Genomic DNA, 19,766 nt, shown 5'->3' on the forward strand with positions numbered 1-19,766 from the left:
GGCTGCAGTATTCATGCACATATTGCCAAAGTGTTATTGTATCACCTGCTCTGAAATTGCATGATTCAGAAATTGCAGTCAGGTGTACCAATGCAGCTCTGTAGCCTCAGGATCTCCCTCTTGATAAGTCTTGGTGGGGGAGAAATAATGCTAACTGTAGAGTGTTGATGGTACCAAGCAAAAATAGGAGGCAGGAGAAAAGAACAAGGAACCAGGTCTCATATTCTCTGGCTACTTCTGAAGATGAGAAAATAAAAGATACTCCCTCCTTTTTTTTCTGCTCCAGCTGAGGAGTAGGAGAGGAGTAGAATTACTGTGAGTTAAACAATAGCTGCAGTCTATAGATCCTCCTTCCCCATTTTCTCAAGCCATTTTGGCACTAAAATCTTCAAAAAGCCCCCCCCCCCCCCCCCCCCCCATGTCTTGTGCAGGAGAAATCTTCAGTCATGCTATCAGGCTGCAATTATTTGGGAGTAAATTCAGTTGCAATCACAACCCTGCTGTGTGAGAACACACTAATACATGAGCTGAAGTTTCACATTTTGCTCTCTATATCTGTGTTCTTCTTGAAGGCAAACAATGGTTTTTTACACTTAAAAGTCAAGCTTTTGTCTTTGATGCTTTATTGCAAATTATTTTTAACAGTTAGTGGGTTGACTCCAACACTACCATTTCAGAGGGAACACAGCAGTTCTCTTGGTGGAGGAAGGGAGGGTGATTTTTGCTGGTCTTACCCCCTCCCCGCAAATGCCTGTTAATTCTGAGAGTCCCTTGACCTCCAGGATCAGGATGTGCTGAAGTAGCAGGGGCGGAGTGGAAATTATGCCTTACCAGGTTGACTGCACTGCCTGTTCCTTAGGTCAGCCCTGTGAGATATGTATACTATACTTTGGAATTATTTTTGTCTGGTCTAATTTCCTTTAAGTCCCATGGAAAATAAATTGGATCATAGTGCAATGTTGATGCACATTAATTTGTGCACTATGCAAAGATAAATGGATGATATATTAATATTATGCATTTCAGTTCCTTTTATTTGAAAGGTATATCTTTATCTGTCTACTAGAAACAAAGGGCTAATCATAATGGTTGTTTTATCAATCACTGATGAATGCAAGCTATTCTTTGATTATATAGAGACAGTGTTGTAGTTACTATCATTTACCTACAAATGTATGGGATGTTTTCAGAACAAATCTTCGAATGAATTGTCTTGTTTTTAGAATGGATTTTGTGTGTTCACATTAAAAAGGCAATGTTTTTTCAGCCTATGGAAGAGAGGGTGTGAAGATGAACTTCATAGATAGGATCTTTGTTGGTGAATTGACTAGCACTATCATGTGTGAGGAATGTGAAAATGTAGGTATTCTGGAATTCAGTTTGTTATGGAAAAGATCAATGATTTGAATGTACTGTGTTTTGAGATAAATGTGTACTGTGTCTCATTCACTGTTTCCCATGTATCTAAAAACTCATTGTTTCTAAGTGCTTATTTTATTCTTGCATTTTGCTTCCATGTAATGAAGAATATCATAAATGTTTTAAAAATGCCCCCCCCCCCTCAAGTCCCCTGCCAGTTCTTCTGGTTAAGAGTAGACTGAAGATCTGAATTCTGTTCACAATAATAAACATATCATTTCCCTGAATCGCTAAAAAGTAGAGTACCTGCTTCCTGCCTGAATCGCTAAAAAGTAGAGTACCTGCTTCCTGCCCCTGCTCTTAGTTGTTGCTATTGCTCTTTGTTGCTTGGAGAAAAATTAAATGACTTCAGTGCTGTTGTAACCTGTCATGAAAGGTCTATGGGTCTCATGTGTGGGTGTCCTTCTTAGCTCCTTGCTTATCATTGATGTAAAAGAGAGAATAGCAGGTTATGGTAAAAAACTAATATATCTGAGCAACAGAGGAGAACAAATTTCAATTGAACAATTAAAGAGGCCATATTGGTTACTTGCATTTAAGTTCTCACTGGAGCCATAGGCCATCAGTTGAACTGCATTTGCGCAGTAGAGTACAAGGAACAGATACCCTTAATTTGGGGGGGAGGGGGCTTGACAATGACATAATATTGGCTATATGGTCTATTTCCAGAGTAAACATTTCACTACAATTCGGAATAGGTTGCTTATTGTATATGCAGTTTGCTGTCAGTGATGCACTTTGCCTTCCTGTTTTCTAGCACAGTAAGAGCCAGTCTGTCATTTCCATCCCTCCCCATTATGGAAAGCTATGTGATTCTTTGTGGATGTATATTTTGCAAAAAACACTGTAAAAATTACTTCTGAATCCACATCCCAGCTTGCCGTGTAGTGTGCTTGGACAGTTGCTCATTGGCAAATGCATTGGTGTGGGAATGGTACTAGCTTGCCACATGGAATTAAAAACTGGAGCCTTTCCCAGCCAGCAAATCTGCTCCAGAGGAAGTGGGCAGTGTTTCTTAAAGTCGCTGTCACCTGGAATGGATTCCTCCTTTAAAGAAGGGCTCAGTTTTTTCCATCATACCTAATTGGAGAACTGTACCATTTGTCCCTTAAGTGTATCCAGGGTGGGTTTTGGTGGGGATGGTGCTAGTGGAGACATTTCCTAAAGAGTAAGATGTGTCTTGAGTGTTACATTAGCAAAATGTCATAGAACACATTGAGCCAGCAACATGGCAAACAGCTAGACCTCATGCATTTGGCTATGATGGGGTGCCAGAAAGATTAGCAATTTATGTTCTGTATCACTGTGGCCTCATCCTTACAGTCCTGGGCATGCTGGTGTCAGGCATTTGTCAGCTACAGGTCCAGTAAACAAGTTCCCAGCTCAGGTTCCTTTGCCAGCATTGGCAGGGACTAGCTACTGGGAACCGGTGCCGAAAATTACAAAATTTGGCTTGTATTTTGGGCATGCAGAGCCCTGGTCTACGGGCTGGAATCCTGCTGGCAAACCCTACAGTTAAATGACTATACTTGGACATTTGGTTTTGATCCCACTCCCCTTAGTATCTGGAAATATTTTGTCAGCATCTGCCAAAACCCAGCTTATTTCAGAAGAAGCAAGTTCTACCTATAGTTTGTGCTTAGGTTTAGGTAAAGACATTTCACTTTCCCCTATAACAAGCAAAGGCCCATAGCTTGGAATGTTGTAGCAGTGAGGGTCAAATGTGCACGAGCAGGAGGGCATCTTAGGTCAATAAAAAACAGCAAAAAACTAAATGCAACCCCATGTTTAAATTAGATACTTAATAATTTGTTAAAATATACTTTTGATGAAATTAGAAATGCAGTTCTAAGAGCCTGCCAATGTATTCTTAAGTCAGGAAAATCAATATCTTCTAACTTTTGATGTTTAGAGATTTATACACTGTCCATCTCTCCTCATGGAGATCCATCCAGAGGAGCTTACAACATTGTTGTCCCCTCTTCTATTTTATCCTCACAGCAATAATCCTGTGAGGTAGTGCAGGTGAGGGGTTTCTTTGGTGGTGTAGGGATTTGGATCTGGGACTCCCAGATCTTAATCAGAGGCTGTTTCCGCACGGCCATGCTCGGGGGGTGCGTCAGTGTATATGACGCCAACGCACCCCCACGGGACCGTTCACACAGTAGGGGCGGGGAAGACGGCACAGCCTGCGCAGAGGCTGCGCCGCCACCCGAACGCCTTACCATCCCTCTGACTTTCCAGCATGTCGCCCAGGCCAGGGGACACGCCCCCTGCCCTGTACCACAGCTCTGGAGTCGCAGGGCAGGGAGCATGTCCCCTGGCCTGGGTGATGCGCCGGAAGGTCAGAGGGACGATAAGGCGTCGGGGGGGGGGGGGGGAATGGCGCCTTCCAGCCGCTGTAATTCGCATGGCAGCATTTGGAAGTCGCTGTTTCCGAAAAACCTTGCTCAGGGAGCGAGGTTTGGAAACAGCGGCTTTGCGCCGCTTGGGGGTTGCGAGGCCGTGGCTGCTGCGATGCAGCAGCAGTGGCCGTGCGAACCCCTCCCCAGGGACGCTGTATTCCGCCTGTGCGGAAACAGCCTAACACTCTTTCGGCTACAGCCCATGATCTCATTGTTTTTAATTCATAATTAAATAGCATAGTTTCTCAAAAATGGTGTTAAGTTTCTCTTTGCAATAAACGTCAACTTTATTTCAAATTAATTTGATACTATTAATAACTTTCAATATATGAAGAGAAAGAGCTGCTTACAGAGTTTTTATATATACTTGTTTTTCTTTCTGTTTAAGATTTCCACAGTGAAGGAACCTTTTATTGATCTTTCACTCCCTATAATAGAAGAAAGGGTAAGAAACAATTTGATAAGTAGCAACAACTTATGCTTATGTTGTGTCTGAGGATGTTTGCCTTTTAATCTCCGCCCTTCCCCAACTCCACCTCCGTTTGTCAGCTTTGGTTATGCTAGCAATTTGCTCTGATCGTCTGCATTGTCTGAGGGGCATACAATCAAGAACTGGATGATGTTATTTAATTATTATGCAGCATGTATTAATGTATGGTTGATCTTACTAGTTGGCGCATGTTTTACAAACAAGGCATTGATCTTTGTGCTGAAACATATATTTCCACTACCCATTTGGTGGAACAGTATTTTTGCATCTGCCTGGAATAAAGCAAGTATGGCTTACACGTACAAATTCATTTTGCATGATGTAAACGGTGAATGGCCATGACCCAAAATCTCCTTTGCTTTTTCCAGGTGTGCTGTCCCTTATTAGCAATGTGCTGTAACAGGAGCAGGGACGCTGCATTCAGGAAGAAGTATCATGCAAATAATAACAGACAGCCATCATAGTGGCTGTTATCTTGGTTGCCAGTTTGTTAGAATTTTACATAGGGTTGGTGGCTACAATTGGAGTATATAAAGGGCATGTGAGTGAGTGTGGGTACTGTGTTGTAAATGGAAGCATGAGTATCCTGTGCTGATAAATGCAGTTCAACTTCTTCATATGATGGTAAACAGGGAAATTTTGAAGCCATCATACATGCACATTAACCCCCTTTAGGTCATGTCCCAAGCCAGAGTCCTGGGGCAGCAGGGATGGATCTGCAGCGGTGGCACCCTGCTGCCTCCAGAGGGCTTTTCAGTGGTGCTGGGAGGCAAAATACCAAAAAAATCCTCCACATCGCTGAAAAGCCCCTCATTGGGCTCCATGGACTTACACAACCCAAAAGAATGGCATAGGTCCATGCCCTGGATGCTGGCGTCCTGGGAGGCAATGTTGGGGTGGAATCCAACTAAGGTCAACTCCATCCCCAAGCACACCTCCAGAATGGTCCCACTAGGGCTCAGGAGCACTGTTGTGGTGCTCTGGCTGCTGTGGAGGGCCATGTGGCTGCCCACCAGTGAATTTTCCCCTTCACTGATGTAAGTGCCCCAGGTAGGTCAAATCCGCTGGCATAGAGTGCTGTCGCTTCCACAATTCTGTTCGACTCCCCCTTCTGGATTAGGCGATAAGAGTTAGATGCAGGCAATAGACTTGATAGCCAGCACTGTGTAGTGGTGAAGAACAGTGGATTCTAATATGGAGATCCGGGTATGGTTTCCCACTTCTCCCCATGAACAGGGGAGTCTTATCTGGTGAACTGGATTTGTTTCCCTGCTCCTACACATGAAGTGACCTTGGGCTAATCCCAGTTTTCTCAGAACTCTCTCAGCCCTACATACCTCACAACAGGTCTGTTGTGGGGAGAGGAAGGGAAAGAAGTTTGTTAGCCCCTTTGAGACTCCTTACATGAGAAAAAGGTAGGGTATAAATCCAAACTCTTCTTCTAGGTAAAAAAAAAAGGGGGCTTTGCCTTTTGAGGTACTTTGATTTTTCCCCGGAAAGACTTGATTTCCCTTTGGTAAGGAGTTTAGAGAATGGACAAAGTGTTAGAATTCTCGAGGTACTAGCTCAGAACAGGTCACCAGTGAGGAGGAGTCAAGACTACCACTGAGTCGTTGCCTTTGCTTTGAGGGGCTCCCCAGGACCTGGTATGCTGCTCTTTAAACTGCTTGTGGGAAGCAGTAATGATTTCTAGAAAATAGTTGTCTCTGAAAATAGCATAGGTCTCTCTGCTCTTTACTGTTACTGTGAATTAATGCTAAAAATGCTTGAGTGCAGTTTGAATATCTGACTAATGAGTGACTGGTTTTTTAGAAGAGTCTTCTTGTTTTTAAACCAACCCTACTGTGCTCCTGTTGCCTGAAACCAAGATTGCCCTGTGATGGGAGCCATTTGTAATGGAGATGCTTATATGTTGCGCCCCGAATAATAACCATGTTTATTTTCCAGATTTCAAAACCTGTTCCTCTTGGAAGGACAAATAAATGTAAACATATACAAGAAGCAGATGTTGATCAATGTAGCTGTTGTACTACAACTACTTTGAATAATCAACAATTAAAAGATTCTAGGAAACATATATTAATGAAGGAGAAGGTAGGAATAGCAGCCTGACTAACCAGCGAGTCTCTTCAAATGTTCATAAGTTCTTTGTGTGAGTCTGGACTGGCTAGGAAACATGATCTGGATAATTTTGTTCTGTGGAACTGGTACTGGGAGGATTTAAGTCAATATAGTTTTTACAGAGCTGATGATATTTTCTTGATAAATGGTTAGGTTTTAAAAATAGCTGACATTGCATGTTAAGGGCTAAGGTGGAGAAAGAATAAAGTCATTAGAAAGATTTAAAAATTGTACTCCTGATCCCCCCCCCTTTTTTTTTTTAACGTTATGCTTCTGTTCCTTCTCCCTTTCCTTCCCTGTTGTCCCTGTTTGCTTCTGGCTGCAATTGCAGGCATTGCAGAGCTGGCCAAGGGAGCAGACAAGTCAGCATTAGTGCCATGTGGTAGATCAGTTGGCAGGGGTGTGCTACAGGAGAAGTCCAGCCAACCCTGTCTCCCTGGAGACTTCGAACACGGCTTCCAAGATGTGCTCAGCCTGCAGTGGCCCAAGGGCTTGAGAATCATCGTTCAGCCTTTTAACATGGTTTCTTCCTGATGGTGGCACAGCATGCTGCAGATAGGGCCAGGCTAATAGCACATGGAATGCTGCTCTTCTTGCTTCTACTATGTATTATTTTATAATAAAACAATTCGATCATTACTACAAAAATTGAATACTGTAAACCTTTTTTGTAACTTTTCCATTCATAATTTATATCTCTTCGCTTCTAACAGATGAAAGAATGTCTTGTTAAGCAGCTAAGTAGTACACATACTGCCTCCAGGGGAGTCTGGCAGCATTTCTTGTCTACTTTTTAAAAAATAAATCAACTTCCAAAATAGTGCTGCTTGCAGCCTACAAAGCACATTTGGATGACATTAATATTTATATTTTCAATTGGAATATAATTTTCCCCTCTGCACCGTTCTATTTTTCTGTTTTCCCCCTTACCCATCGCTTCCTTTAAAATACACTGTAATCTTTATGTCTGTTTTTAAATTTTATACTCTTTGCCCAAAATCACCTATTTGACATATATGTTCATGAATTAATGAAAGTCTGTAGATGCATAGTTGTTTTAAAAATGCAATCCGGAAAGAGGAAAGGACAGAGGTTGAATTGGTGACTATCAGTTCTTCAAGGCGTACTATAGTGACTAAGCTTGTGAAATTGACACAGGAAGAGTAAATGGTAAGATGAATAGTTCAAAGTGGGAAAAGTCCTTGGTCAGAAGCAGGAGCAAGTTAGCCAGTTCTTAAGCAATGGGCACAGGAGAATAGAGGTTGGCTTTGTGTATACCTTGTGTTGGACACCAGAACAGATTAGGGATCTTGCCAGTGTACCATCCGCCTGGTTTACTGTCAGCATCTCTGACAGCTGTCAAAGGTGGTGTCAGACTTGGTGCTGAGTATCCCAAGGATTACCCTTGGAAATTTCAACATACATCCCTAGCCTGCCTTCTTTGGTTAAATTTAGAACCTCAAGGCTGCCATGATAACCACAGGTCTGTCTCAGATTATAATGGACTCAACCCATGAAAAAAGACTTACCCTGAACCTTCTTTTCTGAATTGAGCAGCTTGCCAGTGATCTGATTAGTGAGCTGGAGGTTAATGGTCAGATCACTGTTTTCTGAAGGCATGGTAAGCCTGCAAGGACAGTGGATGCATTCACCTTTGGAGATTAATGGATCCTGTTTCCAGACAGCTCTGGGGATTTTAAGAGTCTCCCTAGTAACTTTGTAAAGGTCCTTGTAGTTTCATGGAATGATGAGTTGACTGGGCCATAAACAGAGTTGTTCCTTGACATCCTCTTCTGAGCTTTGTGAGGCAGCAAGCTGCTTGGTTTCCCAGGGATCTGGGCTATAAGCAATTGGATGGTGATAAGTGACACTGGATGGAGAGAACAGCTAAGTCTGACCCTCCTGGCGATGAAAATCTGGCCTCCAGCTGTGATGTTTTTGCAGGGTTCTTTGCTGACAATATATCTCCCATCCATTACTTGGAAGCCAAGTTGAATGCAGATTGGACACTGGAGGTTTCAGAAGTCCCTTCTTGTCCTTTTCATGTTGATCCTATCTATGGATGCTGATAGGGTCTTTGGGAGTGTGAGGGCCACCTCTTGTAATGTGGACCCATCCCATGCCCATCCTGGCTTAAAATCTTGCCTGGGGAAGGTACTGGAGCCATTAATTGATTGTTACCTGAATGAAGGGGCTCTTCCTAACCTTTTGAAGTGGGCAGTTATTGGATCTCTGCTAAAAATACATCTTTGTTGGCTACGAATGAGGTGGCTATTGCAGGCCACTCTCCAAGTTATTTTTTTCTATGGAAGGTGATAGAGTATTTGGGGGCAGGGCAGCTGCAGGGTTCCTAGATGACACATCTGCCCTTGACTTCAATCTTGTGTCAGGCCCATACTGAGACAGCTTTAGTTGTGGTGGTGGATGTTCTTCATTTAAAGTTGGACAGGAGTCAGTCTTCCCTGTTGATACTGTTGGATCTCTCAGCTGCCTTGAACAGATTGCCCACTCCGTTCTTATCAAGCAACTTGAATATGTATTAAGAACGTAGCCCTCTGGTGTTTTCACTCTTTTCTGTCTGACTGTACACAAAGAGTCTTCATCAGAGGTGCAGAATCAACTGGGTGGAATATATCTTGTGGGTTCTATCCTCTTGCCCATGTTCTTTAATATATATTTATCTGAAGCTTTGGGGTCCTGAGGTCTGTGTTTCATTATCCAAGCCTTCAGATGCATCCTGTTGGTTCCGAACCAGTGTTTTGGGGGAGGTGTAGTCAGGTGGCTAAGACAAACTGAAGCTGAATCCAAACATGACTGAGGTGAGGTGGTGATGGTTGGGAAGGCTGGCATTCTAGGGGAAGTGAATCCCCTCGTCATAGATGGAGTGATGTTCGCTTTTTCAGAGATTTGGGCTGCTGCTGGATTTTTCTTTGCTGTAAAGCTGAGAGTTCCCCTGGGTTTCCAAAACAGGATCCTGCCTATCTGTACCTAGCCCTATGATATAGATTTTTTGATCCAAATGCTTGGATTGTGTTCAGAATTGGGTATATTGATTATAAGACCCGCACTATGATTTTTGTTTTGTTGATGGTGGCATGCTTGTGCTTCGTTTATGTAATACAGATTTATTTAGAAAATATTTGATTACAGTTTATTAATCATTTCCAATATATGGTTTTCATTATGGAATGAAATACAGAATTCTGTCAGATGGAACTCATAACATGGGAGGCAGAGCTAAGCTTTCTGTCTACCCCAGTGCAGTCCCAAGCTGATTTTCACCTAGCAAATTGTGAGATAGCATAATCATTTTCTTTGTTAAAAGAAAAATATTGAAGTTTATTAGGAAGCATTAGTAAAATGTTCAGATAAGCTTATGTCTGCTGAAATCTTGGCACTGATAATGTCTACCAAGACCAGAGCAGTTTGTCTTCCTAGGGATAGCAATCTTGTTGTTCTGTTTTGTTCACTTCATACTAACAAAGTTGTGAAAATCAGCAGCCTCCTGCTCTGATGAGTTAATACGTAATATTAGAGGCTAATGAATTTGGAAGCCAAATTTTGCCTGGAAAGTTGAATAAAAATAATTTCAAATTAGCATGTAGATACCAAGATTGAAAAAGGGAAGTAAATGTGTTTCTGCGGTGGTAGGTAGTTGGGAGGTGTCATTGTTAACTCATACTTACATGGTTCTCCCCCTCATGAATCACATACTTTTGAAATTGTTTTCTTGAGATTGTGGGAAATGTCCCTCGTCATCTTGCAGCCCCATCCACGAAACAGGGACCCAGCTGCAGTCCCACAGTTGTTCATAGCCTCCGCCCCAAAATAGGCTTCCCGGCAGTGTGTGGACGTCAGAAAGCCCCAATGCATTGCACCACGCTTACACCAGCCAAAGGCTGGCTAAAGTGCAGACTAATGTCAGCTCCACCTTAAGCCTGACCCTTCTACGCTGGTGGTGGTGAGGCGCTGGTGCAGCATTCAGTGTACATTTCAGTTCTGGGGGGTGGGGGGAGCGGTGGTCATGTGCCAGTAGAATCACCCTTCCACCAGGTAAGTGCCCTGGGGATGGTGAATCCGCTGACATGGCAGGTGCTCCACTCTCTGAAGGGGATTCACTCACTTTGGATGAGGCTCTCAGTAATAAGTACTTTTTCTTGTCTGTATCACTTTTTCTTGTCTGTATCACATTGATCTTAGGATACCTTAAGTGAAGTGGGCAAGAATTATCACTTAAGATATCTTTACTGTTTCTGCTTTTCAGAGAAGGTCTGTCAGAAAGAGCGGCCTGCTAGTTGCAAACACCATGTGTTTGTATGTTACATTTCTCAACAAAAGATAGAAAGCCTTGTAGTATCTGACTTTCCACATGGATTTGGGGGAAAAACATTCACACTCGGTTGGAAAGGCTGCAGGCTTTTAATGTCTTGTTTCTAGGACTAATGGTTGTGGTAATCAACATAAGACTTTGTGATATTAAGAAATACTGTAACTGTTTTGTAGAGTTTTGACAAGAACTAATAATGTTATATATGTCTTAATTTCCATTGTCTGTTAAAGTCCCAAATGTCTTCCCTTAGAAACAATCCAAACATGAAAAATGAAATTTGATAAAAAGCAGCTGCTGCACTTTGGTTTGTACTTTAATAGGGAAAGTTTGATAACCACTGTGATCTATGTAGTTTGAACATTTCAAAGATTTAGAATGTGGAATGCTAGTTAGAATGTTAAGCCTTTGGTATTGATATTAATGTGAACAAAATATTCTAAATATTTTAGAATCCTAACTCAAAATTAATGTATTTAGTAGAGATGCCCTAGATATTTTTGAAGATGGTTGTAGTTTTTGGAAAACTAAACAGGCTTTCTCTAGCCCATGCTGTTGAATCATGCACTGGTAGTACTTAAAATCCAGAAATTACTTGCATGGTATGTGCATAAATCCCTCTTCAATCATGTCTCCCATGAATGTCGCAAACCAGTTCCCTGCTAGACTGAATCTTTAGTTTCTGAGAAGAATGTCTGTTCCAAAAAAAAAGTGAAACGCTTTCTCTTTGACAACCATGCTTCTGATTTTTTTAAAAAATATGTTTTTATATATTATTCAGAATTGATACTTGTTATAGCTGAAAATTGAACATACTAGTCTTTAGCAGAAACTAAGGCTAAAGCAGAGATCTATGGCCTCCCTCCTTCCATTCAACCTTCCATCTGATTTTCCATCTGCTTTGCTTTGATCTTTATTGATTCTTCGATCACCATCAGATTTTATGAAAATGGTTTTAATGTTAAATTATCAGCATATGAGGAATTATTAGCATGTTTACAGCATATTCGGAATTGTTGTAAATTTTGCTTTTATTGCATGGATTGTATATTGTTGCAATAAGTTATTCCTTTGACTTATTTGAAACTGCCCTGAGCTCGAAAAGGGAGGGACGGTATAGAAACCTAATAAATAAAAATAGTAAAAGAGAAGGAGAATTCTCAAAAAGATTGAAGATTTCAATAGGACATTACAAAAGTCAGTCTGTTAAATAATGTGTGCATGTTCACTTTAACCATGTCTGTACTTATAGCAGTGACTATACATAGACTTGAAAAGATGTTTCTTTTTCTCCTTTTAATACCATGTCGTGATCTTTAATGTTGCAATTAACAGAACCAAATAAACCATGAAAGAAGACTTGCCAAGAAATCCTCCCCTGGTGAAGAAGAGCCAAGCTCTTTTATTATGCATGAAAAACCTAGAAGCCCTAAAACTGAAGGAGGTTCCAACGTGCCACATTCAGGGAACAGCAATATGGTGAAGGAGTGCACGACAAATGAAAGCCAGACGGAAGGCAGTGAAAAAGAAGGAAGCCATTCTGAAAGTAGTGTCGATGCAGACAGCGAGGCTTCTGAAAGCGAAAGTGCTCCTAAGCAAAGGACTTTCACCAGAGCTTCTTGCACATCCAGTTTGCACATCAGTGGGCACAAACACTTGCAACCCAGCAAATCACCTGATAACAGTACAGAGGCGCTTGCAAATTCCTTGTCAAAACTGAGTTTTGGCAACAGTGTAAATGAGTGCGAAGGGCTGCTCAACGGAGATCAGCTATCAGATCTGTCAAACAACTTAGCCTTTTCAGCAGAGAATTCGCTGTTGTTGCAAAACCCTCAAAATGCTTTCCAGACTCTTTCCCAGAGCTACAGAACAAGCTCTAAAGAATGTTCGGTTCAGTCGTGCCTCCACCAGTTTACGTCTGTGGAGCTGTTGATGGGAAACAACAAGCTGCTATGTGAAAACTGTACAGAACAGAGACAGAAACATCTGAAAAAAGCAAATTCTGCAGGTAATATAATGGTGATTGAATATTTCTTGTTTGATTTAGAACTGAATGGTTCTCACTCACGGATTCTTTGGATTTTTATTTTCGTTTTTTAAAGCAACCCTTCATGCTTAATGGAAATTGTTTTTGAAATTGAATGGAGTTTCAGAATTCTCTTGGGATGCCTGCATTCTTGAGCAGATCAAAGTAGATTATTTGCTCCCACACCCATATAACTAGGGGAGTCTGAAAATCTGTGTGATTGTGTCACCCATGACTAACAGTGACATATACCTTGGCAGCCACCAGACTATTCACCACTTCCCAGTGCCTCTCTTTCTCCCTTTTTACCATTCGCCTTCCCTACAATTGCTCCATAGTTCTGACTCTCTTTAGCATATCACATCTATTTTCTACAGTAAACCCGTTCCAAATAGTACAAGATGAGCTCTTTAAAATAAATTGAGCTGTATGACATAATAAAAAGCTTATAAATGAAACACATGCAGATTTCTAGTTATATAATTTAGTCTCATCACATAATTGGTGTTTGTGGTTGAGGTACTCTGGGGCTCCTACATGATACAATATTTGGGACTTCTGTGGTAATCTGTACTGTAGGAGTGCCCTCTGGTGGCCAAAACAGATTAACATGTTTTAGTTTGCTGTTTTGTTCTACTTTCTTTTGTGACAAAATCAAGCCATTGTGGAAGACAGTGGCACTGTTTTGCCTGTATGTAAGAGAGAGAAAGAGAGAGAAGTAGCAAGTGAAGTGGTGAGATCGTAATGTAGCTGTGTGATTAAATTTGCCTCTGGCTGTTTGTTATCTAGTGAAAAATGCTTTATTCACTTTATAAGCTGACACTCCCTCACCCTGTGGTGATCCAGAGTGGGTTATATTATTCTCATTTTCTTTTTTCTTGACAAAAAGCCTAAGAGGGAGTTTAGAGCAAGAGTGTGTGGGGTCATTATTTTCCATCCAGAAAATAGCATGAAGTAGAATCTTGCCCGATTTTCTCTGGCAAAAAAGGAAGGAAAGACCTCTAACTCCCTTCCCCCAGAGGCTACGCCTGGGAAATCTGCATGTACATAAAAAGCTGTGCAGGGCTGCAGTGAGAAGGGGAATTATGTGAGATCATCTCCACTTTCATGTGCTCATAGAAATGATTGTAGGATCCAGCTAGTAAGAGCTGCCTTGTTGAATCAGACTGAGATCTGCCTACTCCCAGCCATCCACTGTTGTTTGCCCTCAATATCTGTTGTTCAGAGAGGTTCTGGTTGGGTATCATGGCAGACTAGCCTTTGTTGGATCGTTCTTTGATTAATCAGTACTTAAAAAAAAACATCTGAGTTGAATGGCCATTCAACCTTCCAGCCAGCCTTTATATATTAATTGATTATTTAGACCTAATTTGCTGTTCTGGGCCACTGTTGTGATACATTAAAGGAATTTGTAAAGCTGAAGTCATTATTAAATTTATCTGTTTAGTCCAATATGGGCAATTAAAAAAACATAGACCATAAAACTGTGCTAGTGTTGAAAAACTATAGCAGAGTTTTGATTATCATTCTAACCAGTGGGAGCTTTGAAAGGAGATGATATTTTTATGAGATTTGTAAAAAAATATTGAGTTTAATTAATGTAAACCTTTCTCTTAAAGTCTGCCTTGCAAATAAGTTTTGAAGGGATGGTTCTGCATCATCTAACAGCCCTTATTTGCTAGCTTCCGCTACATCTGAGCTTGATCTCTTCTGACAAGGCAATAATAGAGAACTTACACATTAAGAAGTTGTAGCAATTAGGCTAGGAAAATTGACAATGCTTAAGAAACGTCCAGAACTAGTTATCTATTTCAGGGGGAGGGAATGTGTGGCCAGAGGAGCCATATCATTCTGTACCATATGGGGGCTTTCAGTCTTTCACCACGACGGGAATGGGTAAGGCAGACAATCCAGTATATTTACCCATTCAGTTTACACTTATGGTCAGATGCTTTTCAGTTTAAATGAGCAGAAGACTATGTGCTTTCAAGTGCATACATTGTTATAATCATATATTGATGTAACAGTAAGAGATCGGCATTAAAGAAACCCTTCTTGGTGGTACAATATATTGCAGCTAAGCATATTTGAGAAAGATTGGAGAAGAGTCTGGAGGTGCATGAATGTGCTGCAACACTGCAGGGAGACGGGGAAAACAAACCCCCACTTCCAAGCAGCGTTGAACCTGAGGAAGATAACCTGTGTGGAAAAAGCCTCTTTTGATTTCCAATGGGTTTAGAGTGCTTAGGATTGCACTCTGAGGGTACTGTGGGAATGACAGTTCTGTTGTGTTTGATTTGTTCTATATTACTCTCCAGAGAAGAAGGTGGAAGGTGTATATACTAATGCTCGGAAACAGCTTCTGATTTCTTCAGTTCCTGCTGTTCTTGTTCTCCATCTTAAAAGATTCCACCAGGTGAATGATTAAGTGTTGCTTTTGATGTTACAAATGACAGTTTTCTGCTGTCATTTCTAAGTGGACAAGGGCTGTTTAAGGAAAAACCTTAATCCCATTTTTCTATTTTAAAAAAATCTGAGGGAGTTATACTTGCAGACTCTCAGGGCTTACCTGTTTAACATGACACCATGTAGTTTCATAGATCTGGCTGTGTGACTGCATCACCGAGGACAAATTAATCCTTTCAATGGTGCGTACTGTATCCTAAATGGTGAGGGAGAAGGTGTAACGTTAGCACAGATTTCTATAGGTTTTTTTTAAAATACCTATGAACAACTGAAGTAGAAAAAGTGTTCAGATTAATGTATTGTCAAAGGCTTTGACGGCAGGATTCAACTGGTTCTGGTGGGTTTTGCATTCACCAATACTGCTGCTGCTGCAGGGCATGAAAATGTGAATGACTCCCTGGACTGATAAGCCCCATCCGCAATACAATACTATCAACCACATCAACAAGTTCCACCCAAACGCTTACTGATTGGTTCCTCACCCTGGGAACCAGGGTGATCGGTTCCCCACCCTGGGACATGGACAATATATACCCCAAACGTTCCCTTCTTTCTGGACACAGTGTGTAACAGACTTCCCTCTGTGATACACCTCTGAAGATGCCAGCCATAGATGCAGGCGAAACGTTAGGAACAAGATCCACCAGACCACAGCCACACAGCCCGGAAAACCCACCAGAACAAGTATTCAGATTAACTTAATGCAAAGTAAGAGGATGTTTTGGGGCTATTTAATTAATCTCTTTTTTTGCCTTTCTCCTAATTAGATCAAATATGCCAGTAACATTAAAAGCTTCATTTTTTAAAAGTTAACTTTTAAAAATTACAATTGTTTCAGAAGCAGCTATTCATGATAGATTAGGTACAAATATTGGACGATAAGACTCCCTTGATGCTGAGTCCTTGCCTGGTTTTGGAATCAATCCACCCCTGAGCTCTTGGGAGCAGTGCCCTTCCTCACAGCACCATAGCCACACCCTCTCCCCTCCCAGATGCTCCTCTAATGAGCAGCAGAGTAAATAGAAGGTGCCGAGAAAAGTACAAATGGTACACAATTGGATATGGAGGAGGAAAGTCCTTCAGTTATGTCTTACAGGCCATTGTAAAGTTTTGAATGTAAGAACTAATATCATAAATGAATCTCAAAAACTTACCAGCAGCTTATTGGGAACATGCAGTCTCTGGGAACAGAATGGAGAAATTATCATTATTGATGTGTTGCTCAGCATAGATGGAATTGTTGCTCATGGAAGAATCCATCCTTGATGAAAATGTGTTCTCCATCTTCGCCACCTTTTGACCGAGGAGGAGAATTTTCAAAGTAATGCTGGAAACCTAGTTTTATTATGTATAGAGCAGTGGTTCTCAACCTTCCTAATGCCGCAACCCTTTAATACAGTTCCTCATGTTGTGGTGACCCCCAACCCTAACATTTATCCATTTTACAGATGGAGAACACTGATGCAGAGAGACTTAGGCAACCCCTGTGAAAGGGTCGTTCAACCCCCAAAGGGGTCGTGACCCACAGGTTGTGAACCACTGGTATAGAGCATACCTGTCTTTCCATTTTTCAGTGAACCCTTTTTGATGGTGGATATTTAAGCTTTGCCCCATTGTGGCATTTTTAAAGGGTATCCAGTTATTTCTCCCCCTCAATCTATTTTAATGTTGCCAAATATAATAGAGACTAGGACCCCATTATGCCTATAATAATTGTCCAAAAGAGAATCCAGTGGGTGCAGCTTCTGTTACTACTAGGGCTGCCATCTCCAGGTTGGGAAATTCCTGGACATTTTGGGGGTGGAGCCCGAGGAAAGGGGGATTGGGGAGAGGAGAGATTTCAATGGAGTATAATGCCATAGACTCCACCATTTTCTGCAGATGAACAGATCTCTGTTGCCTGGAGATCAGTTGTAATAGCAGATCTCCAGCCATCAACAGGAAGTTGGCAACTCTACTCTTCACAGTGCTGCCATTCTCCTTCCTGCATAGCTGAAATCAGCATGCTGCTTCATTCTGAGAAGCCCATGTATTGCAGAGACTGCATACTTCCTTTTGCTATCACCTGAGAAGATCTTGAATTTTTGTATAAAATATTTAGGGTACTTGCGTAGAAACTGATCTCTTTAATATCTTTTAAAGGCTGGTGTAAGTCTACGGAAAGTTAACCGGCATGTGGATTTCCCGCTAGTGTTGGATTTGGCACCATTTTCTTCTGCTTCCTGCAAGGTACCTATGTTGGAAGTCAGCTTCAGTTACGTTCTCAGCTCCTCTGACCAGTTTTTGCTGTCAGCTCTGCCCTGTATGCAAGTGGTGCTATCGTGATTCTGCACTTCCTCAGTTATAGACTGCACTCTCTGCAGTAGCCTTCCTGCAGATTTGTTTACCTAATTTATACCCCACATTTCTCTCTAATGGGGACCCAAAAGGGAGGGAAGGGGGCTCGGTATCTGGACATGGCCCACCCACCCTAGGGGAGGGAGGGGGAGGGGTAGCATGCAAGGGGAGGTAGTGGGTGAGGGGTGGCATGCAAGGGAGGGGAGGGAAGGAGAGGGAAGGAGAGGGGGCCTGGCATCTGGACCTGGCCCACCCTTCCTAATGGTGAGGAGGGAGGGCCCCCGACATCTGGATATGGCCCACCCACCCTAGTGGGGGGAGGGGTGGCATGGAAGGGAGGGGAGGCATGCATCCCTCTCCTTGCCGTCATTTTATCCTCATGACAATCCCATGAGGTAGATTAGACTGTTTAACTGGTCCAAAGGCACCCAGCAAGTCTCCATGGCAGAGCGGTGATTCAAACCTGGGTCTCCCAGATTCTAGTTCAACACTGTAACCACTGCACCACACTGGTGTTACCTTTTAAAATCCTTTGTATTTGGGGTTCTCTTTGGAATTTGGGGGGGAGAAAACTGAACAAAGAATTAATGCTTTAAAGAGAACACAAAAAGCTCTAATAGCCTTGAAGTGAAGCTCAGCTTTCAAACCTAAAACGTTTGTTTGTTTTGCTTCACAGTAAACTTCTGGATTATGCAGAGAGGTACAACTGTGCTGAACCATGAAAAAGCTATTGATTATTTAACTGTATAGAAACTTTTCTGCTAATCTACATCAGTGGGGAATAGATCTAATTTTTTTCCTAAACATCTGATTGAATCAAATTAGTAAAGAACTGTCACTGGTTTGACCTATCACTGTTCTCGAATATGAATACCTTTGTAGAACCAATTGTGAAAATACCCTGTTTGTGTCTCCATTTTTGTTCTTGTTGTTTTTGGCTTCCTGATAAGAATGTAACAGATGGTGGGAAAGTTGTCTATGCTCTTTATGGAATAGTGGAGCACAGTGGTTCTATGCGAGGCGGTCACTATGCAGCATACGTGAAAGTCAGAGCTCCAACCAAAAAGCTTTTGGAACACATTTCTAGCAATAGAAATGTCCAAGGTATGTGCCAAAGCAAAGGTATATATTATTAGATTAAACCTGACTGCATCTCTAAGCACACTTACTTTCTCTTCCTACTGCACTCAAAGAACAGGATTTACTTCTGTATGTAGTATTCCACTTCATTTCTAGTACATCTTCATACTGTAAACTCTTGTATATGTGTAGGGGTTTTTTGTGTGTTTTCAGTATCAGTAGCTTAACTGACCTTTTCCCAGTATTACACAGGATCAAGGTATATTTTCCTTCCATTTGCAATAGTTTTCCATTTCTCCAAGCCCTAGTTGCAAGGGCTAAAATTGTGCGGCTTGCATAGTATGTACAATACCTCATTTAAAACGGTGTGATTGCAGAGGAGAAATTTTTCGATAAGCACTATATTCTTTGCACACAACCCTCCCCAGTAGCACAATCAGAGAGGTTTTCTGGGGGCTTTTAAAAAATTGCTGCTACACTATTGTGTAACAATGTTTAAAATGATCTGTTGCCATGATGTGAATTACCTGTGAATTACCAGCTTTAATTTTTTTGAAAAAGAGGAATCAGTATATTATGGCAATAGAGAATAAGAACAGTATTGCACTGCTGGGCAGTATCAGTTACTGGTTTGTTTTAAAGCCCTCCTTTAGCATGGTGGGGGGAAATTGTTGTTACAAGGGGGTGATAGAAGGGAAATGATACCCCTGTGTGCAGGACCTTCAAAAATGTGCCCCTTACTGTCCAGGCAGCCTTACTGACATGATTGGACTGTGCTCTCTCCAGAAAGATTGCGTCCAACTAGGTTTGAGAGCCGGATGGGCAGAATCTGGAATGCAAGTTCCAAGCGACATCTCAGAAGGATGCAGGGAACTCACTTGTAGAATTGACTCAGTGCCATAATATGTTTAATTCAACCTTGGTGGCAGCCAGCCTTTATGCTCTGAGCATAGAACAAGAGTTATTAAAACATGGCGATTTCATTTTTCCAGGCAACTTTTGCTCTTTCTGCTGCACATGAGTTTGCCCACCAGCAGCTTGGAAATCCCATCTGTTGGCAGTTTTCATGATTTTTGCAGTGTCATGCTAGGGATG

General features: G+C 41.7%; 1 protein-coding gene across 1 annotated transcript in view; it reads left to right on the top strand.

Annotated features, from left to right (window-relative positions):
- USP45 (ubiquitin specific peptidase 45) overlaps nt 1-19,766 on the top strand; it is a 74,060-nt gene that overhangs the window by 50,851 nt on the left and 3,443 nt on the right. Inside the window, exons 11-17 of the mRNA XM_048505784.1 lie at nt 1,268-1,359; nt 4,213-4,269; nt 6,262-6,408; nt 12,098-12,770; nt 15,107-15,204; nt 17,397-17,483; nt 18,542-18,695. Of these exons, the coding sequence (XP_048361741.1) occupies nt 1,268-1,359; nt 4,213-4,269; nt 6,262-6,408; nt 12,098-12,770; nt 15,107-15,204; nt 17,397-17,483; nt 18,542-18,695 (1,308 nt within the window). The remainder of the gene's footprint in view (nt 1-1,267; nt 1,360-4,212; nt 4,270-6,261; nt 6,409-12,097; nt 12,771-15,106; nt 15,205-17,396; nt 17,484-18,541; nt 18,696-19,766) is intronic.

This window comes from Sphaerodactylus townsendi, linkage group LG01, assembly GCF_021028975.2.
Source record: "Sphaerodactylus townsendi isolate TG3544 linkage group LG01, MPM_Stown_v2.3, whole genome shotgun sequence".
Lineage (NCBI taxonomy): Eukaryota > Metazoa > Chordata > Lepidosauria > Squamata > Sphaerodactylidae > Sphaerodactylus > Sphaerodactylus townsendi.